Consider the following 24,961-nt stretch of genomic DNA (forward strand, 5'->3'; position numbering starts at 1 on the left):
AATAAAGATTGGAGTTCCTGGACAGGCCATTGGTAGTGCTTCCAATCCCTTCACATTTGACCGGTTCTTTAAGGACTTATGCAGCAGTTAGATCTTATATTATTGTTTTTTTGTGAAGCAAATTTGCAGCTGTAAGGAGGGGGGGGGAAGGAATTTGTATTTGGCTCCCAATTCCGCAGTGGGAGACCGACTCGGGTCTGTTGAAGTGCATGCCTTTCGATGAAAAGGCACAACACACCCCGGCCAAAAACCTCAGCTGCACAAACAGCAACAGGAGTGCGTGCAGTGGTTTGAGGATGAGTTTGTCATTTTCGTCTTTAACCCTTCTGCTGCCCTTTTAATATCCTAGAAATAACATTGAAGCTTCGGGAAACGTGGGCATCTGATCCACTGCACTTTATGCATAGACTGCTGTCCAGCCGGCTGCGTGCAACTGCTGGTGATTAGCCGACTGCCTGAGGTGCTGCCTGACCCGTTGCAGACTCCCAGCCCCATCCGCTGCTTTATGTTATTGTGTAAAGGATTTTTGTTTGCAGTCACGGAGTCAGTCTGTCAGCACTTGCAGGGAGATGTGGACGACTTCTGACCCTGTAGCTCCGACTGTGAATTCTGCTTTGAGGATACATCAGTCAGGCTGTTACTGCTACCTCTGTAGTAAAAGAGGTTGGGGGGGGGGGGGGGGGGGGGGGGAGACCTAGGTAGTTCCTTCTCTTCTACCAAGTTTTCTTTAGCAGAGAAGTCAAAAGCAGAGACTTTAGACTTGAGAGATACATAGCGGAAACAGGCCCTTCGGCCCACTGAGTCCGTGCTGATCAGCACTCACCTCGCACACTACCACTACCCTACACGTGAGAGGCAATTTACAATTTTTACCGAAGCCAATTGACCTGCACATCTTTGGAGTGTGGGAGGAAACTGGAGCACCCGGCGAAAACCCATGCAGGTCACGGGGAGAACGTACAAACTCCGCACAGACAGCACCTGCAGTCAGGATCGAGCCCAGGTCTCTGGAGCTGTGAGGCATCAACTCTACCGCTGCGCTACAACTTGTAGAAGGATTGGAAGGGAATGGAAACACCTTTGACCTGATGAGTGATGGGGATTCTGAATTTGAAACAGAGGTGGAGGCAGTAACTCTTGCAATATGCTATAGCTTAGAAGGAGATGACGTAGAACTGGGAAGTTTGATCGGACTTGGATAGTTCGTTATTTTGACGGGCATTGATGCTATGAGTGGCATGGCCTGTCTGCCGTATGAAGAGGTTTGCCTATGGCAATTCAAAATTCTGACTATCAGTACAAAAAATATATATTTTTACATTGTATGATAAGTATTCAGACAGTACTTTGTTGAGGCACCTTTGGCAGCGATTGCAGCCTCATGTCTTCTTGGGTATGGTGCTACAAGCTTGGCACACCTGTATTTGGGTAATTTCTCGCATTCTTCTCTGCAGATCCTCTCAAGCTCTGTCAGGTTGGATGGGGAGCGTCGATGCACAACCATTTTCAGGTCCCTCCAGAGATGTTCGATCGGGTTCAAGTCCGGTCACTGGCTGGGCCACTCAAGGACATTCACAGACTTGTCACAAAGCCACTCCTGCGTTGCCTTGGCTGTGTGCTTAGGGTTGTTATCCTGTTGGAAGGTGAACCTCCGCCCCAGTCTGAGGTCCAGAACGCTCTGGAGCAGGTTTTCATCAAGGATCTCTCTGTACTCTGCTCCATTCATCTTTCCCTCGATCCTGACTAGTCTCCCAGTTCCTGCTGCTGAAGAACATCCCCACAGCATGATGCTGCCACCACCATGCTTCACCGTAGGTATGGTATTGGTCAGGTGATGAGTGGTGCCTGGTTTCCTCCAGACGTGACGCTTGGCATTCAGGCCAAAGAGTTCAATCTTGGTTTCATCAGACCAGAGAATCTTGTTTCTCATGCCTTTTGGCAAACTCCAAGAGGGCTGTCATGTGTCTTTTACTGAGGAGTGGCTTCCGTCTGGCCACTCTACCATAAATGCCTGATTGGTGGAGTGCTGCAGATATTGTTGTCCTTCTGGAAGGTTCTCCCATCTCCACAGAGGAACTCTGGAGCTCTGTCAGAGTGACCATCTCCCTGACCAAGGCCCTTCTCCCCAGATTGTTCAGTTTGGCCAGGCGGCCAGTTCTATGAAGAGTCCTGGTGGTTCCAAAGTTCTTCCATTTAAGAATGACGGAGACCACTGTGCTCTTCGGGACCTGCAATGTTGCAGAAATTGTTTTATACCCTTCCCCAGGTCTGTAACTCGACACAATCCTGTCTCGGAGGTCTACGGACAATTCCTTTGTCTTCATGGCTTGGTTTTTGCTCTGACATGTACTGTCAACTGTGGGACCTTATATAGACAGGTGTGTGCCTTTCCAAATCATGTCCAATCAATTTAATTTACCACTGGTTGACTCCAATCAAGTTGTAGAAACATCTCAAGGATAATCAATGGAAACAGGATGAACCTAAGCTCAATTTTGAGTGTCATATCGCATAATGTCTGAATACTTATGTAAATGTGATATTTCAGTTATTTCTTTTTAATTTCTTTGCAAAAGTTTCTAAACACCTGTTTTCGCTTCTTCATTCTGGGGTATTGTGTGTAGATTGATGATTTAAAAAAAAAGAATTTAATCCATTTTAGAATAAGGCTGTAACGTAACAAAATGTGGAAAAAGTGAAGGGGTATATAGATCTGGTGAAGGGCTGGTGTGAGGCAGCTTTTTCAGAACCTGTGGCCAATCCAGATGCTGAGAATAGACACACAGTACTGGAGTAACTCAGCGAGTCAGGCAGCATCTCTGGAGAAAGGGAATAGGTGACTTTTCGGGTCGAGACCTTTCTCCCAACAAATATTTGTTGTACTTAATTTTATTGTTTGTGGTTCCACAAAACAGTGCAATGCTTTCTTCAGAAGCAAAATGTTTTGTCTCCTTCCGACATTAACTTCACCCATCCACCCAAAGTGACGTACAAGAGATTGACATTCTGAGCCGTAAATTACAGCCCAGTGTAGTTGGAGTTTTTCTTGGCATGCATGCATGGTTGAAGGACCAAGGAATGTGTCAGTGTAATTATGGAAATATTATTTTACTTCATGCTGACAAAACAAGGGACTCTCCCGATTATATATACTTGGTTTCTCAAAGGGACGGAATATTTCCTGCTGAATTACGTCTTGGTGTGGCTTCAGCATTGCTTCAATGGATTCAATTATGGCTTTTGTTTTTTTGGAACATAGGGACGTGTTGCCTTTCCCTTTAAAACTGCCTTGTGGTATCACAACTGCCAAGACGGAGACAGAACTGGAAGCAATTGCATTCTTGGGTCTCGGTGAGTACACTTTAGTTCTGGGGATTTTGCATGAAGTCTGAGACGGGAGCCCAGCTCACCTTCAACCCGCAGAAGGAAGAGACTGAAGACATTTTATCTCGCACTCTCAAACTTTGTCCCTTTTGAATGTAAAAACAAATGTTGATAACCTTGCTTGTTTGTGTGTGGTAATGATGTTTTTGATGATGGAATAAGTTAATTTATAACAACAGGTTTTAAGGTGTGTCACTGGGATTATTTAATTACCTACAATGAGGCCTTAGGTGAGGTAACCAATAATTGTTCAGCGGCTAGAACTGCTGCCTCACAGTGCCAGAGGCCCGGGTTCAATCCTAACCCCGGGTGCTGTCTGTGTGGAGTCTGCAAATTCCCCCTGTGATCACGTGGGTTTCCTCCGATTTCTTCCCACATCCCAAAGACGTGCGGGCTTGCAGGTTAATTTTCCTCTCTAAATTGCCCCTGACATGTCGGGAGTGGATGCAAAAGTGGGAGATGATATAAGACTAGTGTGAGCAGGCGCTCAGCGGTCGGCATGGACTCGGCGGGCCGAAGGGCCAGTTTTGCACGCCGTACCTCTAAACCAAGGGTTCCCAACCAGGGGTAAATTTCGCCTACCCAGGGGATAAATTTATTGATTCTGAATTTGTACATATTTTTTCTCATTGACTGACTGTATTGGGTTCTGGTATACTGGTATCTGTTCATCATTAGTTATATAACCATATAACAATTATAGCACGGAAACAGGCCATCTCGGCCCTTCTAGTCCGTGCCGAACACTTATTCTCCCCTAGTCCCATCTACCTGCACTCAGACCATAACCCTCCATTCCTTTCCCGTCCATATAATTATCCAATTTATTTTTAAATGATAAAATCGAACCTGCCTCCACCACCTCCACTGGAAGCTCATTCCACACAGCTACCACTCTCTGAGTAAAGAAGTTCCCCCTCATGTTACCCCTAAACTTCTGTCCCTTAATTCTCAAGTCATGTCCTCTTGTTTGAATCTTCCCTACTCTCAGTGGGAAAGATTCAAACAAGAGGACATGACTTGAGAATTAGTTGTTCATAAATAAGTAAAATAACATTGTTATGTGCTATTAAAGTTGCCAGGGGTAAACGGGACATAAAAGGCTGCGAACCCCTGATCTAATCCCCTAATAATTGTTCATATTTTTTCCCCTTATGGAGTTAATTTCTAATCCATAATAACGTATGCTATTTGGAGACTAAAGCCCATCTGTTCTCAACTTTTCAGCATTCTTTTGTTTCAGAGTTCTGGAGTTCTTCTGTGTACAAGAGAGCAGCCAAGAGTCCCCCTGCACCTTCCACCAGTCCACTCAGCACTTGCACAGAGGCGAAGCAACAGCCTCTCTCAAACAAAGTACATTCCATACGGACTCGAACGCCTTCAGAGCTGGAATGCTGCCAGACCAATGGTGCTCTGTGCTTTATTAATCCCCTCTTTCTCGAGGTCCACAGCAAAGACATTCGCAACAGCCTGAAAAGGCAGTGTCCACGAACCGGGGAGACGGGCAGGCCCTGCTCCCTACCTCCTCGCCCACCGCCACTGCGGGCGGGCACAAACATGAACCAGACGGTCAGACACCCGGAGGCTAAAGCTGCTCCGATTCCACCGCCTCGCAGCAAGAAGCTGGCAAACAGCTCGGAGATGGAGAGAAACCTGACACCCCTGCATGATGATGATGGGACTGCAGTGAAATCGCTTGTGGCGGAGGAGGCAGTGACTGCTGCAGGCAAGGGCGAGGCACAAGCATTACACAACGTGGCTCGCTGCTACAGTAGTGAAGGATCAGCTGCGAGTCTCAGCGCTCACATGCAGGAGATCAAAGAGAGTCAGAGGCTGAGCGACATGAGCATGTCCACCACGTCCACGGAATCAGACTCGAGCACCATGGACGTGGACCGCGGCTGCCCCTACCACCGAGACACCAACAGCAGCCTGGAGTATTCCGACGGGGAGAGCGACCAAGAGGTGCCCCCTCCGCCCTGCAACCCCAAGAAGAAACGGCACAGCTCCTTCGTCTTCCCCAAAATCGTCAAGAACCACATTCAGAAAGTGAGCGGGGTGTTCAACTCCTTCATGACGCCAGAGAAACGGATGGTGAAGAAGATAGCAGAGATGGCCCGGGACAAGCAGACCTACTTTGGGTGCCTGATCCAGGACTACATCAGCTTCTTCAAGGAAAACAAGGACTGCCACGTCTCCAGCACGGACATGCTGCTCACTATCCGCCAGTTCATGACCCAGGTCAAAATCTACTTGACCCAGAGCTCGGAATTGAACCCGCCAATTGAGTCCCTCATTCCCGAGGATGAAATAGGTAAGCAGAGTGTTGCTGCTATCTGCCTGCCTATTGTAGGCTGCAGAATTCACTTGATATTTTGTTGTGATTTGGCAGCGTGCAGGAATGTGGTGTATAGAAATCCGACAGACTTTGTTCATGTCTAAAAATTACTTTGCATTTAGCAGGATCAGTGGGCATCTTACTACATAGCTCCTCTTTGTATAACTTGCAAATCCCTTCCAATGTGTTCTTTTTTTAAGGGAGGAAACTTGTTGTTCGATATCCACATAAATAATAGGAGTTACTGGTGCAGGTGGCTTTTTTAAGAGGGGACTTTATGAAAAGGTATTGTGTGCAGCCCCTAGGCTTTGGAAAATCTTTATTTTTGGTTATTAGGAGACTTATTTAGCAGCATAAATCTGCTGTTAGAAATCACATTAAAATGGATCATTTCATAGCTGTAACAAAACTGAAAATACATCATATTTTTAGAGCTGGCATAAAGTTTTGTGACTGATTCTAAATGGTTGCTTGCAGTAAAGGGTTAATTGTGCTGCGTTTTCGACATTAAATCTGATGCCTTTCTTTGGAAGCTTGTTGTAAATGTAATTAGACCAATGAGTCAATCTTAAATACAAAGTCTGAAGTCAGGAGGAACTTTCAGTACAAATATGGCTATATTATGTAAATAATACTGCGACATTTCCGAGCCCAGAATCAACAGAGTTTGATTTGAGGTTTTACTTTTCGACACGGAAAATATTTTTAGTTTATGTGTTTGGGAAATGCATGCTTTGTATCGTTAATGAAGGATTAACAACATTGAGAACAGGCTGTCAGGCAAATTTGTGCGCGCTTTTTCATTTCTGCAGCTGGTGAAAGAAAAACAACCATGGTTTGCAGGTTAGTTAATTCTTGCAGATCATTTATGTAATGAGCTAAGTGGATAGGATTCTGCAGGCAGGAACTGCAGATGCTGGTTTATACTGAAGATCCACAGAAAATGCTGGAGTAACTCAGCGGGACAGGCAGCATCTCTGGAGAGAAGGAATGGGTGACTTTTTGGGAAGAGACCCTTCTTCAGACTGATGGTTGCATGTTCTTTGTACCCTTCCATATCTCGTTTCCCTCTCCCCTCACTCTCGTTCTGAAGGAGGGTCTCGACCTGAAACATCACCCATTCCTTCTCTCCAGAGATGTTGGTTAGATTAGTTTATTGTCACATGTACCGAGGTACAGTGAAAAGCCTTTGTTGTGTGCTAACCAGTCTGCAGAAAGACAATACATGATTACAATTGATCCATTTACGGTGTATAGATACATGATAAGGGAATAATGTTTAGTGCAAGGTAAAGCCAGCAAAGTCCGATCAAAGATAGTCCGAGGGTCATCAAAGAGGTAGATAGTAGTTCAGCACTGCTCTCTGGTTGTGGTAGGATGGTTCAGTTGCCTGATAGCAGCTGGGAAGAAATTGTCCTGAATCTGGTGGTGTGCGTTTTCACATTTCTATACCTTTTGCCTGATGGGAGAGGGGAGAAGAGGGAATGGGCAGAGTGCGACTCATCCTTGATTATGCTGCTGGCCTTGCCGAGGCAGCGTGATGCTGCCTGTCCCGCTGAGTTACTTCAACATTTTGATTCTAAGAGGATAGGAAGTTGGTCTAGGCATTAATCTTTTGTTTAAATAAATGGCCAAAAGCAGATTAAGTCTTTCAAGTGGATGGAGAGGTGAGTCAGGCTATCGAGACATTCTCTTGCAATGACAATATACTTGTTATTGACAATGACAATAGACAGAATCACTTCTTATCTATTAAAAGTTGCCTAATCTGGAACAAAAACACAAAAGTGCTGTAAATACTCAGCTGGTCAGGCAGCATCTGTAGGGAGAAAAGGCGAGTGAACATTTCAGGTGGCTGATCTCTCATTGGAAAGTTAAAAGGTGCACAGCGTTGTATCTGATCTGGTCTGCATTTGTGGTCAAGTGAGTAAACAAAGCCCTGCATAGGTGGAGGGATGATCCAAAGAAGAGTTGTCTGTAGGGTGGTATTTCTGTTACTTCATCTGACCTATTTCTAGCAGCGCTGTTACAGTAGTTTACTTTATAGGCACGTGTACTGAGTTACAGTGGAAAACTTTTTTGTTGCGTGCTATTCCATCGGCGGAAAAAAATATACGTGATTACAATCGAGCCGTCCACAGTGTATAGATACAGGAGTAACGTTCCGTGTAAGGTAAAGTTCGTTTAAAGATAGTGCAAGGGTCTTCTATGATGTAGATGGCAGCTCAGGACTACTCTCTATTTGGTGATAGGATGTCTGTTGGTGGGGTGGCGGTGGGGAGGACAAAGCAGGCTGCTAAAAGCTAGAAGAAATACAATACAATACAATACAATACCATTTATTGTCATTTGAGCCTCAGTGAGGCTCAAACGAAATTCTGTTTCCACAGCCATACAAACAAAGACAATTCCTAGACATACACACAATTTAATTCACACAAACATCCATCACAGGGGACCCACTGTGATGGAAGGCAAAGTATTTTCTCTCCCCTGTTCTCCATGTCTCTCCTGATGTCCAAGCCCCAGGCGGGCGATGATAAGTCCCACGGCCATTTTAGGCCGTGCCGGGCGATTTACGGCCCCGCTCCCGTGTGAATAAAGTGTGTGGAACAAGGAGAAAAACTGTTTACATTTACGGTTCTTATTTATTTTAATGTTCTGCATTAGTTTAGTTTAGAGAGAACACACAGAAACAGGCCATTCGGACCACTGAGTCTGTGCCGACCAGCAATCCCCGTACACTAACACTATCCTACACACTAGGTGACAATTTACAATCTTTCCCGAAGCCAATTAACCTACAAATCTGTACGTCTTTGGAGCGTGGGAGGAAACCGGAGCACCTGGAGAAAACCCACACGGTCACTGGGAGAATGTACAAACTCCGTGGACAGGATCGAACCTGGGTCTCTGGCACCACAAGGCAGCAACTCTGCCGCTGCCATCCCTTCTTTTAATTTAAGGATAAGGTAGAACTGGTAGTATGTGTTTAGTCTGCTGTTTAAACCTTCCATCCCAGAGGTTGTGTTTATGTACACATCACTTGAATCAAAATTGTTCTTAACAGCACTGTGTGTGACAGATTTACTAAACCACAGCACTTGCAAGAATAGCTGACACACTACATTGCCATATGGTGAACAGATTTAGTCATCCTTAAAACAGGAAATAAAAGCAGTCTGCAGGAAATTTTCCTATGTTATGCTTTGCAAAATGACTCAATTTAATGAAACTTGTAAAGATCTCAGAAGCCAAGGGATAGGGAGAGCTTAAAATCTGAAATGGGATTCAAAAGTGCAGCAATCACTCTGTGTGCTTTATAGTGAAGTACTCGTCAGAACTGAGAGAATTCAGCTGGTTGTATTGCATATCTGTTGGAAGGAACTGCAGATGCAGATGAAGGTAAACACAAAATGCTGGAGTAACTCAGCGGGAACAGGCAGCATCTCTGGATACTCAGTCTGAAGAAGGGTCTCGACCCGATGCATCACTGGATGCTCAGTCTGACGAAGGTTCTCGACCCGATGCATCACCCATCCCTTCTCTCCAGAGATGCTGCTGAGTTACTCCAGCATTTTATGTCCACCTTCCACGCAGTCTGTGCTCTTTAAGTTTCACTGAGATTTTTGAAATAAATTAGTTTTGGGCAGGTTTGGAATTGCTGCTTATTTTCAGCCATTCCAAACTTGGAGAAAAGACGAATATTCTGCGACAAAAGGTAGCCTGCAAAAAAAAAAGGGAGATGAACACTAGGCACGAGATTTTAATTTCTAAAAATAATCAGCACAATGCTCTCCCCTGCCTAGGGATGATGTCACTAGGATTTGGCTGCCTTGGTGTTTTTGCAGAGAGTACAAAACTGAATTGCTCAACAACTCCAAGAACTGCCTGAGGCAGCAACAGAGCAAATATCAGTAGTTAACCCTTCCACTGCTGCTCAACTACTCTTCCCTCTAGAGTAGTCTGCACGAAACATCACGCTGCAATGCAAGTTTAGCCAGCTGTTGAACATCAATCGCTTTTGAGTTTAGTTTATTGCCACATGTGCCAAGCGAGGTAAAGTCACCCGGAGAGTTGTGAATCTGTGGAATTCTCTGCCACAGAAGGCAGTGGAGGCCAATTCACTGGATGTATGGGTATGGAGTTGGGTATTAGCACTCAGGAGTAACGGAATCGAGGGATATGGCGAAAAAGCAGGAACGGGGTACTGATTTTGGATGATCAGCCATGATCATATTGAATGGCAGTGCTGGCTCGAAGGGCCGAATGGCCTACTCCTGCACCTATTTTCTATGAAAAGCTTTTGTTGCGTTCTAACCAGTCAGCGGACAACAATGCATGATTACAATCCAGCCGTCCACCAGTGTACAGATACGTGATAAAGGGAATAACGTGAATAATATTTAGTGCAAGGTAAAGTCCGATCAAAGATAGTCCAAGGGTCTCCAATGAGGTAGAGAGTAGCTCGGGACTGCTCTCTAGTTGTTGGTAGGATGGTTCAGTTGCCTGATAACAGCTGGGAAGAAACTGTCCCTGAATCTGGAGGTGTGCGTTTCACACTTCTACACCTTTTAGTTCTTCAGCAAACGTTGATTTTCTCCCAAAGAAACATTTTTACATCAGTCTTTAACTTTGGCCAAGTTAGAGTAAGTTAGAATAATGAAAACGTACTCCTGTGGTGCCATCCTCCACCCTAATCACAAAAAGAAGCAAAGTGCTGAGCAGGCAGCATATCTGGAGTACCATGGATAGGTGAGGTTTCTGTTTGAGGGCCCTTCAGTGTGAAGAAGGGCATTGACCCCAAACGTCACCTATCCATGTTACTCCAGAGATGGTGCCTGTTCCGCTGAGTTACTCCAGCACTTTGTGTCTATCCATTTGGATGACTGATAACTCACCTGCTCAGATTCTAGTTCATGCTGTGTTTTGTTCCCTGTGTTTGCCTTGTGTCCACAGGCATGCACGGTTTCCCATTTCCTGAACACTTAAGTTGTGATATTTAGACTGCAGGAAGTAATACTTAGGAGTTGGAGTACATAATATGTCCGTCCAAGCCTGCTCTGTCATTCATTAGGGTGGTACGGTGGCGCAGCGGTACAGCTGATTCCTCACAGCGCCAGAGACCCAGGTTCAATCCTGACCTCGGGTGCTGTCTGTACGGAGTTTGCACGTTCTCTGTGTAACCGCATAGGTTTTCTCGGGTATCTCCAGTTTCCCCCCACATGCCAAAGCCGTGTAGGTTTGTTGGTTAATTAGCTTCTGTAATCGTCCCTAGTGTGTAGGATAGAACCAGTGTACAGGTGGTCGGGGTGAACTCAATGGGCCGAAGGGCCTGTTTCCACAATGTAACTAAACGAAACAAGATCTTCACTGGTTTTCTACCTCAATGCTATATTCTCGCCCTTATTCATCCTCCCCTGATTCCATTGTCGGGTAAGGACATCAGGTCATCTGCTCTCCTTGCCGCATCTGGCCTCTTTGTGACTTTTGGACCCATCAATGTGGTTGTTTCCTTAGCTTGGATAATTAGGGATAGAATATCAATGTTGGTAATTCCAGTGACTCTCCACATCTTGGCCAGGAATAAATTAGAATGGAAGTTCAGTCAACTTTCCCCATTGTTCGTCCGTTAGCTCAGTGGCAGCTTTTGTCTCTACTTCCTGCTATGATGTCCATTGTCTTGCTTTGCTAGGTTGCAGCATCCTTTCATTCAGTGGCACCATTTCTATGGAGCAGGAAGAGTGTTGTCAGTATGCATGTTCCCCTTTAACCGTGCGTAGTTATAACTTGTAATAAATACCAAATACTAAGATAGTTAAAAGTTCACAAACTCTAGGATTAGAATTAGGCCATTCGGCCCATCGAGTCCACTCCACCATTCAATCATGGCTGATCTCTGCCTCCTAATCCAATTTTTTTGCCTTCTCCCCATAACCCATTCATATGAAGAAAGACTGGATAGACTCGGCTTGTACACGCTAGAATTTAGAAGATTGAGGGGGGATCTTATAGAAACTTACAAAATTCTTAAGGGGTTGGACAGGCTAGATGCAGGAAGATTGTTCCCGATGTTGGGGAAGTCCAGAACTAGGGGTCACAGTTTAAGGATAAGAGGGAAGTCTTTTAGGACCGAGATGAGAAAATCATTTTTTACACAGCGAGTGGTGAATCTGTGGAATTCTCTGCCACAGAAGGTAGTTGAGGCCAGTTCATTGGCTATATTTAAGAGGGAGTTAGATGTGGCCCTTGTGGTTAAAGGGATCAGGGGGTATGGAGAGAAGGCAGGGATGGGATACTGAGTTGGATGATCAGCCATGATCATATTGAATGGCAGTGCAGGCTCGAAGGGCTGAATGGCCTACTCCTGCACCTATTTTCGATGTTTCTATGTTTAACCCTTGACACCTGTTCTAATCAAGAAAGGTACACAGATAAGTGTTATGTCAATGTCTTTATGGTCAATTATTGTGAGTTGTGCATTCTAGACTTAAAGTTTTTAACATTTCGATTTTGAACTTTTGATTTCTTGTAATCTTTCCAGATATTGTTTTGGAGAAAGCAATGCACAAATGCATTTTGAAGCCCCTGAAATCTTACATTTATACAACTTTGATACAATTCCATGCGGCTGATGGCTCCTGGAAGGAGTTGAAGGAAAATCTGATCTCAGTTAAACAGAAGGTACCTCAGGAGCTGGGAGTTAATGCTGCCATCCCTGACACTGTTACCCTGGAGAAAATAAAACATAAATTTTCAAACATGCGCAAGACGTACTCTCCAGAGAAGAAGGTATTCCTACTGCTGAGGGTCTGCAAAGTTATCTACACTGCTATGGAGAACAACTCAGGTACAATATTAGTTTCTTTATTTCTTTAACATTTCCTTATTATCGCCTGCTTTGATCTGTTGTTTTCACACCTTACCATTCCATATCTCAAAACTCCCTCTCCACTGACTCTCACTCTGAAGGGTTCTCGTCCCGAAAAGTCGCCCATTCCTTCTCTCCAGAGATGCTGCCTGTCCCGCTTTTTGTGTCTATCTACAATATTATTTCACTGATTTGTGGCAGACTTAACAAATGAATGATGTTAATGCATTGGGCAAGAGTGAAATATGGACGTGGCACATGAATGTTTATTGTCTCTCTAATATCATGGAAATTAGTGTAGATTGATAGCAATGATATGTTATTCATTGTCAAAGGGACTGGATAAATAATAATAATAATAATAATAATAATATATTTTATTGTCATTGCACATAAGCGCAACAAGATTTGGGTTTGCAGCTTCCATCCGATGTCATAACATAAATAACTAATAACATTTAGATTTAGATACCCCGAGAACATGGTTTGTAAAAGAACAGTAAAATAGTCAAAACAGTTCAAACTGACTAAAGTGCAGATTGTTAATAGGAGATAGCTGAAATGAGTCTGGGTCACCAAAAAATGGTAAAAGGGGCTAAGAAGGGATTACTACTTCTGCCTATGAAGAAAACAGTAAGAAATTACAGGAAAGTTAGAGAAAATTAATGCCAGTGTAAATTTTATGGAGAGAGAGAGAAATGTGAACCTGGTTGGTAGTCTGGGCAGCCTGTTTTCAGAATTATGCTGATATAATGATGTGTGCCTCTCAATTGGACTTGTACGCACCTCTCCAACTTGTGTTTTGGGAAGACAAGATCAGTTACTCACTGCTGGACTGCACTACTCTCAATTCGACAAATCAAAACAGACTACAGTAGCTAAAGCAAATGGTACTTTGCACTTTTTCCACGTCTCTCTGAGAAATGTTTCTGAAAAGAAACATTGCCTAAATGTAATTTAACCCCAAAGCCTTTCGATGTAGGGTAAAATGAGAGAGGGAATGATGAGGATGATGATAGTTTATTGTCACATGTATGTAGGTACAGTGACATTCTTTGTTCTGCATACTGTCCAGTAAAATCATACTATAGACAAGCACGATCATAGATAATAACAAAAGTGCAATGATCGTAGTGTAAGAATAGTAGACTTCACTGAGGCAATAGGCAAAGAGTTGCCACATTTCTGGCACCAACTTGTGCCCTTTAAATTTCAAAGTAGTTAAGACTGCAGAGTCTTATCTTGGCCATAAAAGCCCATTGTCTTAGTGGTGGCACTGTTGCAGGGATTGGCCTGGGCTGCCTGCTGCCTGTGTCCTTCATCGCTGCTCTGTCTCCCCGTGCTGGTGTGGGGCCTCCAGCGGCCCCCAATCCAAGCAATCACCCGCTGCTGCAGGGTTTCCAGCGACCTGCTCTACCGACACAGCGACCCACGGACGCACGGGCCACTCGCCTTCTACTGATAGTCCGAAGAAGGGTCCCAACCCAATACATCACCTATCCATCTTCTGCACAGATGCTTCCTGGCCCCCTATGTTACTTCAACATCTTGTGTCCTGGTGAACCAGCATCCACAGCTCCTTGTTTCTATATGTGTAGGAACGCACTGCAGATGCTGGTTTACACTGAAGATAGACACAAAATGCTGGAGTAACTCAGCGGGACAGGCAGCATCTCAAGGGAGAAGGAATGGGTGACTTTTTGGGTCGAGACCCTTCTTCAGACTAATGGTCTCAAGAGTTGTCTCGACCCGCAATGTCACCCATCCTTCTCCCTCGAGATGTTGCCGGTCCCGTTGAGTTACTCCAGCATTTTGTGTCTATCTTCCTTGCTTCTATAGTTTGTTCTGAGCTGCCATTAGGAGCTGCCATTAGGAGATCAGGAAGCAATGGGTACCAAGTGGAGTTGTTGTTGACAAAGTGGAACAGTATCCACATCCTGTGAATGAGAAAAAAACTTAACAAGTACAAAAATGATTAATTTGCAATTCTTATTTTTTTGAAATGAATTGTGCTATCACGAGAAACTTGGGGGAGAGAATCTTCTAATGACTGTGTTATTGCACCCACAGGGAGATTATATGGGGCTGATGACTTCCTGCCTATGTTGACCTACATAATAGCCCAGTGTGATATGCCTGAGTTGGATATTGAAATTGAATACATGATGGAGCTCTTGGACCCATCTCTGCTGCACGGAGAAGGTACACCATGCAGCTATTGTTCAGAGTGCTGATTAGCTTTATTTGGTTTTCCGAGATAGGAAACGGGCCCGCCGAGTCTGCACTGACCAGCGATCCCCGCACATCCTACACACGCGAGGGACAATTTTACATTTATACCAAGCCAATTAACCCGCAAACCTGTACGTCTTTGGAGTGTGGGAGGAAACCGGAGATCTCGGAGAAAACCCAAACGGTCACGGGGAGAGCGTACAAACTCCGTCCAGACAGCACCCGTGGTCGGGACCAAACCCGTGTCTCTGGCGCTGTGAGGCAGCAACGTTACCGCTGTCGTCACACAGTGTTGATGTTGATTTGAATGCCGCCAAGCAAATAATTTAACAAGGCTCTCGTATGTTTTAAGTGGAGAGTGGGTCTCATGCAAAGGATTATTTAGGTGATTTGATGAATTACAATTCTTGGTACAAGGGTCACCTGATCGGCTGGCAACCCATGCCGTGGCAAGGGAGGCGAATTAAATAGTTTGCTTCCACAACTACTTAAAGGACAAGTTTGTGTGTTATTGGAGCAAGTGGTTCAGACTTCACAAAGAGGGGAGGCGGTCAGGGAATGATCATGTGCAACATCTGCCAAGGAGATGATGAAACATGATGTTGCAATTGTGGAAAAATTAGGAGAGGAGATGTAACAACAGGAACCGAATGACAAACGCAATGGGAGAGAGTCTCAGTACTCATTTGTAACTGGCTTGAATCAAAAGTTCATTATCGGGATCTAAAATTGAAATAGAATACTATTTAATCTGTTCTCTCAATGATTCAATAGCCGAGAAGCTGAATGAGTATAGATGCGTGGTGAATGAAAGGAATAGATTCTCAACAACTCCCTTGTTTTTCAGTGAATAAGGAAATGAATACAGGGGAGCTTATTGGAATGCATTCCTGGCACTGAGCTGGGGTTTAACTGGGAATTATTTTGCAAGGAATCGCTTTGTACATCCTGTTTACAAGAAAGAATCTTATTGTGTGGGTACAGGGTGTTCTCCTTCCTGTTCCAATGGCCATTTTGGCAACACGTCTGTGATGTCACTGTGGCGCATTTAAATAGGAAATGTCATCTTATAAAGAAAATCATTGGTTTTAGAATCATGTATAAATAGGGTTTGTGTTTAAATGTGTGGGTCTACAGTGCGATTGCTTCTGACTTGTGAAGTCAGTATGTTTGTCTAATCTTCTGTCTTCAAGCCTGTAAAAGCCCACACGTGACTTAACTATCTGAAGGCACCAGGAACTGCAGGTGCCAGTTCGCACCAAAAAAAAGACACAAAGTGCTGGAGTAACTCAGCGGGTCAGGCAGCTTATCTGGAGAACATGACTCGGTGACGTTTTGGGTTCCCGACCTGAAACATCACTATCTATGTTCTCCAGGGATGCTGCCTGCCCACTGAATTACTCCAGCACTTTATATTTTTTTCTGAGTATGTGAAGATTGTTTGAAGTCTGCTTCACACCCAACAGTCGAAACAAGTTCACTTTTTCCGAGAGTGAATTCTAATTGGAATTCATTTGGCAACTTAAACTTGTTGTGACTTATTCATATGGTTTTACGAAATAATGTACGAAATATCTTTATATTAAAAAGTGCTGGAAGTGATATCAAACATAAATATTCCACCAGATGATGTTAAAATGAACAAAATTCTAGTTGTTCTGGCTGTGCCAGTGATGGAGCTGCTGCCTTGCAGATCCAGAGAAAGATACATCATGAAAACAGGCCCTTTGGACTAATCGAGTTCACCCCAACCATTAAACCCCATTTACACTAATTTTATGTTTTCCCACTTTCGCATCCACTCCCTATAGACTAGGGGTCAATTAACCCACGCATTTTTGGGATGTGGGAGGAAATCCATGTGGTCACTGGGATGAACGTGCAAACCTCACACACACAATGCCTGAGGTCTGGATCGAACCCGGGTCCCTGGAGCCCTGAGGCAGCAACTCTACCAGCTGTGCTGCTTTTACTCCACTGTTTTACAAACCTGTGTAAGAGTTAGAGTAGTTGCGATGTCAGACAGTATGTTGCTGGGCCTGTTAAATTCAGAGTTAGTGCGCCATTAAGGCAAACACAGCCCCAAGTTTGAGCACTTGGGCAGGCACGGTGGCGCAGTGGTAGAGTTGCTGCCTTGCAACACCAGAGAGCCAGGTTTACTCCTGACTATGGATACTGTCTGCATGGAGTTTGTACATTCTCCCTGTGACTGCGTGGGCTTATTCCTGGTGCTCCACTTTCCTCCCACACTCCAAAGATGTACAGGTTTGCAGGTTAAATTTTGGTAAAAATTGTAAATAGTCCCTAGTATGTAAGATAGTGTTAATGTACAGGCATTGCTGGTCGGCGCGGACTCGGTGAGCCGAAGGGCCTATTTCTGCGCTGTATCTCTAAACTAAACTAAACTCAACCAGTCATTTAAAACTCTGTTGTTTCATTCCATCTAGGTGGCTATTACCTGACTAGTGCATATGGAGCCCTGTCGCTAATAAAGAATTTCCAAGAAGAACAGGCAGCCAGGTTACTGAGCTCACAGACCAGGAACACTCTGAACCAATGGCACAAAAGGAGGACTACGCATATTAGAAGCATTCCCACCGTGGAAGACTTTCAGGTGTGGCTCTCAGAGAATAGTTGCAGCCGTTGCTATGTATCGAGTTCTTGTACAGTATCTTACACTGCACGCTTCAGCATAAATTATTGAACCTCCTGTGTTGAGTTTGTTGGAGCAAATGGAAGGGCCACGCGGGGTTGGTGTTGGGTTGAAGTAACGGGCGATTTATTGAACCGATAATCACCAGGAGATCAGTCAAACTTGATCTGCTGGTGTGCGGCAGTTTTAATAAATCGTCCGTTACTACAGTTGTGGATGCGCCGTCAAGGACAAGGGGGGGGGGAGGGGCTATCAAGGATAAAGGGGGACCTGGTGTGGGGATAGGGGACGCCGAGAACAAAGGAGGGGGGGGGGGCACCGAGAACAAAAGGGGAACGATTGGGGACTATAATGAATACACTGTCACCTTGTCAGCGCCGTATACATAGTATGCAAAACAAAGAGTTTCCGTGTGATGCGTCACGTGTGAAAACAAAGTACCAACCAATCGGTCACCAACTCAGCGAGACATTTCAATTCTGCTACCACTAGGATGTTTTCAAATAATTAAAGAGATGATTTGAAAGCTCATGCAATCCCTCCAACATCACTGACACCCTCCCCTTGTATTTGTCTTCCAATTTTTGCCAATTCATGTCCGGCGCATGGCTGATGTCAAGTCACTTCCAACACTTTATATTCAACACTGATTGGGAAAGACTAGAGCTAGCAGGCCCGACACTGAAAGAGTTCAGGGATGCAATTAACAACCATGCCGTAACGGCATCTTAACAAATGAATGAATACGTTTATTGGCCAAGTATTCACATACAAGGAATTTGTCTTGGTGCTCCGCCCGCAAGTGACAACATGACATACAGTGACAGTTAAGAATGATACATAAAACATTAGACATTAATAATAAAACATTATTGAATAAGCATGAGAATTAAATGAAAACGCCATCCTGTATTAGTTTGCCCAACAGTGCTGTTAACCGAAGCTGTGAACTTGCTTATAACTAAATCACATAATGCATGGACTTTCGTAATCCTGTGAGACGCTTGCGTTAGCATTTTCTCCCTTGCCTGAGATCATGCAGTGCATCAAGCAATAGAGATTTTTACATTGAGAAAATATTGATCCCATGCAGTTGGGTCCCTTTGCAACAGGCTTGGTCTTTGACAATGATTATATCCCATTGTGGTAGGTGAGTTGTGAGTTTCGTTTATTGTCTGAGGTGCAGTGAAAAGCCTTTCTTGAGTGCTAACCAGTCAGCGGAAAGACAAGACATGATTACAATCGAACCATTCACAGTGTACAGATGCACGATAAAGAATAATGTGAACAACATTTAGTACAAGATAAAGGCAGTCGAGTCCGATCAAAGATATTCCGCGGGTCTCCAATGAGGTAGTTGGTAGCTCAGTACTGCTCATTAGTTGTGGTGGTGGGCCTCAGACTTGGAACTTCATGTGTGGAGATGGTGGGGTTATTCAAACCCAAGCCTATGTTCATTTAAATGCAACCACTTATCCTTTATGGCAGTTTTGGTTGTGACCAGGGTGGTGAATCTGTGGAATTATTTGCCACAGAAATCTGTGGAGGCAAAGTCAGTGGATATTTTTAAGGCAGGGATAGATAGATTCTTGATTAGTACAGGTGACAGTTCATGGGAAGAAGGTAGGAGAATGGGGTTAGGAGGGAGAGCCATGATTGAATGGTAGAGTAGACTTGATGGGCCGATGGCTAGATAGGGCTCTTAAAGGTAGCGGAGTCAGGGGATATGGGGAGAAGGCAGGAACGAGGATGATCAGCCACAATCACATTGAATGGTGGTGCTGGCTCGAAGGGCCAAATGTCCTATTCCTGTACCTATTGTCTATTGAATGGCCTAATTCTACTCCTATCATTAATTACTTTATGGCCTTATGACCAGTTTTGTGCTTCCTAAACCCTATGCTAAAATGATCTCCTTTCTCTCAATCCGCACAGAACTACATGCGTGTGGCCTTCAACAACATGTCAAGTGGCTGCACAGCCAAGACGTTACAGGTACAACCCTTTACCACGACAGAGGAGCTGTGTGCCCTTTGTGCCGCCAAGTTCCACGTGGAGGACACTGAGAACTACGGGCTCTTCCTCCTCATAAATGACACTTGGCAGCAGTTGGCTGCCGACACCTTCCCCCAGAAGATCAAGGCCGAGCTGCACAGCAGGGCCCCGCCTCAGCTCTTCCACTTTGTCTACAAGCACCTTCACAGTGACCTCCCCATCAACGCCAACATCGCCTCCGAGGAATACGATCGAACTCCGTGAGCAAGGACTTGCGCGGTCTTCGAGCACCTTGAAGGCTGTTTGGTCGTGCTTGATATGACTTTTGTGGCACGCCAGAGGGCGCTTGCACTTGTAACCCTGTAGACCTTAACATGTGAAGCCTTGCCAATGTTCGTGGAACTGTGTGCAATGCTCTGCAAGTGATGCAGCTGGTTATTGGGTCATTGCATCGTCTTGAAACAGGTATTCACTCTGTGTGTGGCAAAGAGCAGTCAGATGCAATGCATCAGTAAAACTCACTCTAGTTGGATGCTTTGCATCCTTCTCTTAACCTTAAAAAGTGGGGATAAAATCAGTTTGGGCGCAGGCTGCATGAATGGTTTTATGCTTATAGGAAAACTCTGTGTTTCTGTGGATCCCAGAGACATTAATTTGATAGCAGTTGCTGGTTAACTGAGAGGCCTTTTTTTATTATTATATTTTTAAGCCAGAATTTATTATTATTATAAACATCTGGGCATATAATGGTAACAATTAATTTGGGGATTTCTTTTTTATTATTCATGATGTATATTGATTTTTTTTAAATCTCTTGACCATAATGGTGGCGCTGACGAATTAAATTGTTCTTTAGATCATTCACCTTACAGCTGTTGTACTATAAGATAATAGCGCGGAGGTGCTTTCTGCCCCATGACACCATCTGGGTTTCAGTTCAGCTCCAGCATCAAAATGGATGACAGCGTGGTGCTGTACACGAACTAGGTGGCCTTTGTCCAGGGAAAGGATTGCTGATCCAGGCTTCGTAATTGGTGTCCAGTTCCACATTGGTTTAGTTTGGCAACAGGCCCCTCAGCCCACCGAGTCCACGACGACCATCGATCACCCACTTGACTGTTGCAGAATTAATTTACTGGAATGGTATCTGGGATGTTCGATTTCAGCTATACGGAGGGATCAGAGGTGCAAGTTATTTCAGAGTAGAAATGTTCAAGGGGAGAGGTGAGGGAAGCCTTCAAAATCAAGGAGGATTTAAGTAGAGTGACTAAGGTGAATATTCTCTGGTAGATAGTCAGAAATCAGAAATAATTGATTTAACACAATTGGCAAAAGAATTAGAGGTGACATGATTTGCTGTATGTTGCTGTGAATGGCAGTAATTACAGCAAGATTTAAATAGATTCTAATATCTTTCAAAGGGATTTGGATGTGTGATTGAAAGAGGTGAAATGTACAGGGGTGTGGAATGGGAATAGTACTGATTGACTAGATTACTCAAAGAGCTGGCTGACAATTCAAGGGCCAGATATTTCCTTCCTGTGCAATATTGTTCTATGGATCCGTGGAGGCAACGTAAGGTGACAGAAATAGCAAGAGGCCAGGCCCTGGAGCACAGTGATAAGCCCGAACTGAAGTCTGTATAAAACCTGTACTTTATGTAAGCCAAGAGTGCTTGGTTATGATATTGTGCCAAGATACAGTGGAAAACATTTATTTGCTTGCTATCCCGGAAGATCATAGTATAATGGAAACGCACAAGAGGTAGTGCAAAAACAGAAAGAAAACTGTGAAAGAAAAGGAGTGCCAGATATAGTATTACAGCTACAGAGAAAGGGCTGTTAAAAAAAAAAGTGCAAAGGCTACAACAAGGTAGATTGGAAGGTGGAGAATGCTTGTGAGAGTTCTGTTCAAGAGTTTTTTGAATAGGGTAGTATCTGTCTTTACGGGAAAGGGAAGGAGAGGGAATGAGCTGAATGCGAATGGTCCTTGATTGTGTTGGCTGCTTTCCCAAGGCAGTGAGAGATGTAGATGGAGTCGATGGGGATGGAGTCTGGTTTGCGTAAATATCTGGGCTGCATTCACACCATTCTGCTATTGGGCAGAGCAATTGCCAAACCAGAGAGTATACTTCCTAGAAGTATCTGTAGATATCATTAGGATTCGTTGAAAAGAGTAAGGTGTGTTGCTTTTCCTAATATTATTTATCATGGGGCACATCTCACATTATTGGTACAGCCCCTTGTACCAAAAGGAGCTTTTAATATTATAGAGGTGGGCATTGGAAAGTGAGGATGGGAGGGAGGAGAAAACAATCCGCATAAGAAGCAAAAAAACAAAATGGTTTTTCAAAGGGTGTGGATGGGCCTGGCAGTGAAGGAGTTAAATATGGTCAAGTATTATAGGTTTAGCTTCCAGCTTCACATATCACTTGAATCCACCTTCTCTGCTGAGCTGCCAGATGATATCATGGGTAGAAAGCAAAACCTGATACTGTATCTAAAGTCAGTTGTTTACATCTCTGTATCTTTCCCGCAAAATAATGACCACGTCAACATTCCACGCTAGCATTTTAGTGCTATACTAAATAATAAAATGTCAATATCCACTATATATTTTTACAATGGACATAGAGGGTCCCACCTCTGATGACTTGACTGTGCCTGCATTAACATTCTTCTATCTACGCTCTGCCCGGAAATTAGATGAACTTTAATGTGCTCCTACCTGGAGCAGTGCTCTTTCCTGTCAGTAACTTGAGTTAGAATCTAGCCCAGAGCACCAGGATCAAACACTCCTTTGTGCTACGAGTCTGGCTTAAAACAGGCACACGCGCACACACTTTGGCACTAAATGAGACGGTCTGAATTTGAGGAGCGCAAGGACGGCGCTGGGAAAGGGAAAGTTTCTGGTTGATCCAACAAGGAGACTTGGGGGCTTGCTCGGGACATCGGATCCCTCGTCAGTACCCAGAGTACACTGAACCCTGGCAGCATTACATTACACCTGTTGTGTCCCGGCTTACGGAGAACCCCATGTGAGTGATGGGGACAGGAAAATTAGGAGAAAATCCTGCACTCTTAAACCTCTCAGTTGAGGATATTCAGGCTGCCAGTGGAGGGGAAAGAAAATAATGGCCTACTTGTATATCCTGTGGTTTCTGTTCTGATTGCCTCTGCACATGGGCTTCCAGCAGGCAGGGTGTCTGCTACCTCTGCAGCATGGTCAGTCTGGTGAGCATCTGCTGCCCCCTCTGGCCAGGCTTGCTCCTACAGGGAACCTTGAGGAGCAACAGGAAAGGATCATAGACTGGGTGGTGCAGCGGTAGAGTTGCTGCCTTACCGCGCCAGAGACCCGGGTTCGATCCAGAACACGGGTGCTGCCTGTATGGAGTGTATGCATTCTCCCTGTGACCTGCGTGGGTTTTCTCCGGATGCTTCGGTTTCCGTCCACACTCCAAAGAGGTACAGGTTTGTAGGTTAATTAGCATCAATAGAATTGTAAATTGTCCCTACTTTGTATAGGATGGTGTGCGTGTGCGGGCATCCCTGGTCGGCGCAGAATCGGTGGGCCGAAGGGCCTGATTCCGTGCTGTATCTCTAAACTGAAGTCAACTTGGTTCTCCAACTTTTTCCTCCTTCCTGAACCATTGAGTGGACAATCCACATAAAATGAAGATTTATGCTCAGTGCCAAACCTGGGTGTGCTAACAAAGTGGGAAACAAAGTACTCCATTTCCTTGCACTGACACCTTCCTGATGACCAGAAAAGTACAATAAAAGGGTCGACCCTGTTTATCTTCCACAGTTTCCCAGTTGTTTGTGGAATAAAATTATGCATTGTGTGTAAAGGTCCAAAGGAAAGGTTTGACGTGGAAAGACATGGAGGCAAATTACGACCATGAAAATTTGAAATGGAATTATGTTCTTCAAGAAAAATAACTCCAGGTCTCCTCCATAAACAGTTTTATTTTGTGTAGAATGAGCTGGCTCTGTGTAGTAAAACAGACACCATCAGCAGAGCCAGGATCTGATAGTTGTGATCGCTATACAGCATGGAACTTGCCTATGGCCCAACTTGCCTATGCCAACTAGGATGCCCCATTTACACTAGTCCCATCCACCTGCATTTGGAGATATCCCTCTAAACTTTTCCTATCCACGTACCTGACCAAATGTCTTTTAAAAAAGACCAATGGAGAAGGCAGGCATCGATCTCGCTACCTCTTGCATGCGTTAACCAGCGCTCTGCCATTTGAGCTAAATCCCCACCATAATCATCTATAATGAAGATGCCAGCAAACACATTTCTAAATTGGAAAAGTGACCACTCCGCAGGAGAGGCATTTTGTGTCATTTGCACATCACTCTGGGGCTGTTTGCCGTTGTTTATGTTTCCATTTGTCAACGTTACAAAATATCCTTCCAAGCTTAACACTGGCTGCCAAACAAATACGACATTAGCTGCAAATGAAAGCTCCAATGGATCACATTTCTGATTCTGTTGACAAGAATCGGGATTCTCTGTTCCGACTATGTCAGCCAGCAAGATTTATAAGGAGGGAACTATTCTGTGCATCAGTCTCCTTGACATTTTCAGCAGTTGCTAGACTGATAAATCACAAGGGAACATTAGGCATTGGGAGTTGCAGCAATCCCGTGAGTTACATTAAATGTCTGAGTTCTCAACTACTTTGCAATTTGATTCCCATGAATTGGCGATATATTCTTCAGGGCTACACCTGAGTCTTTTAGTCTTATCACCCTGAATTTCAAAGATAGGAATTGTCCCAGTTTTGTGCTCCTTTACTCGTTTAGTGCATTTCCAACAACGTTCGGGGTTTTACGCAAGAGCAGCTTATTCACTGGTTAATGCCATCCTTTGTTTCAGTGATGCAATTGCATCTTGCTCTGCGCATTCGCTGGTTAATGAAGCAAAATTGACAATTGCCAGTTTAGTGCAGGTTATTCCATTGTGTACTATGGGAACAAATTGTTAACCTAAAATTGGCTTGCATTAAGATGACACTTAGGTAGATTGTCTTTTTTTAAATGAAGCAGCTGTAGCGGCACCTGGTGGTGCCTTGTGGTGATCGAACCCTCGGGGTTGGCTGAAGAAATCTCATGAGCATGGGTGTACTATTGGCAGTTTGTTTTTGCAGTAACTGTCAGTCCAGCACCCACACTTGTGGAAGCAACATTATTTTTGGTTGCCTTATTGGACTTGGGTGACTCAATGTTTGTGTTCTAAAATAAAGAACTTTTCGTACACCCTAAAGTCTCGACTCGCCAAACAGGGTTTGTGATTTGTATTTGTAGTTTAGAACTGCACTAAGAATTTGTATACCAGTATTGCAATAATATTTTGGTACATCAGTCCAAAACCATTTTATACTGTAGTCACATACTGTGCAAATTCTGTACAACTGAAACATTGGATTTTGCACGCAATAAAAATTGAATGTTTTAGTTACATAATGCATTATTGT

General features: G+C 44.3%; 1 protein-coding gene across 1 annotated transcript in view; it reads left to right on the forward strand.

The window, feature by feature from the left end:
* The window catches only part of rin2 (Ras and Rab interactor 2), a 94,853-nt gene extending 69,906 nt beyond the window's left edge, over positions 1 to 24,947 (forward strand). The window contains exons 10-15 of the mRNA XM_033026419.1: positions 3,260 to 3,351; positions 4,628 to 5,698; positions 12,267 to 12,572; positions 14,664 to 14,795; positions 17,273 to 17,439; positions 19,414 to 24,947. Of these exons, the coding sequence (XP_032882310.1) occupies positions 3,260 to 3,351; positions 4,628 to 5,698; positions 12,267 to 12,572; positions 14,664 to 14,795; positions 17,273 to 17,439; positions 19,414 to 19,737 (2,092 nt within the window). The 3' untranslated portion in view covers positions 19,738 to 24,947. The remainder of the gene's footprint in view (positions 1 to 3,259; positions 3,352 to 4,627; positions 5,699 to 12,266; positions 12,573 to 14,663; positions 14,796 to 17,272; positions 17,440 to 19,413) is intronic.
* Positions 24,948 to 24,961: the final 14 nt, after the last annotated feature.

The sequence above is a fragment of the Amblyraja radiata genome, chromosome 8 (assembly GCF_010909765.2).
Source record: "Amblyraja radiata isolate CabotCenter1 chromosome 8, sAmbRad1.1.pri, whole genome shotgun sequence".
Taxonomy (NCBI): domain Eukaryota; kingdom Metazoa; phylum Chordata; class Chondrichthyes; order Rajiformes; family Rajidae; genus Amblyraja; species Amblyraja radiata.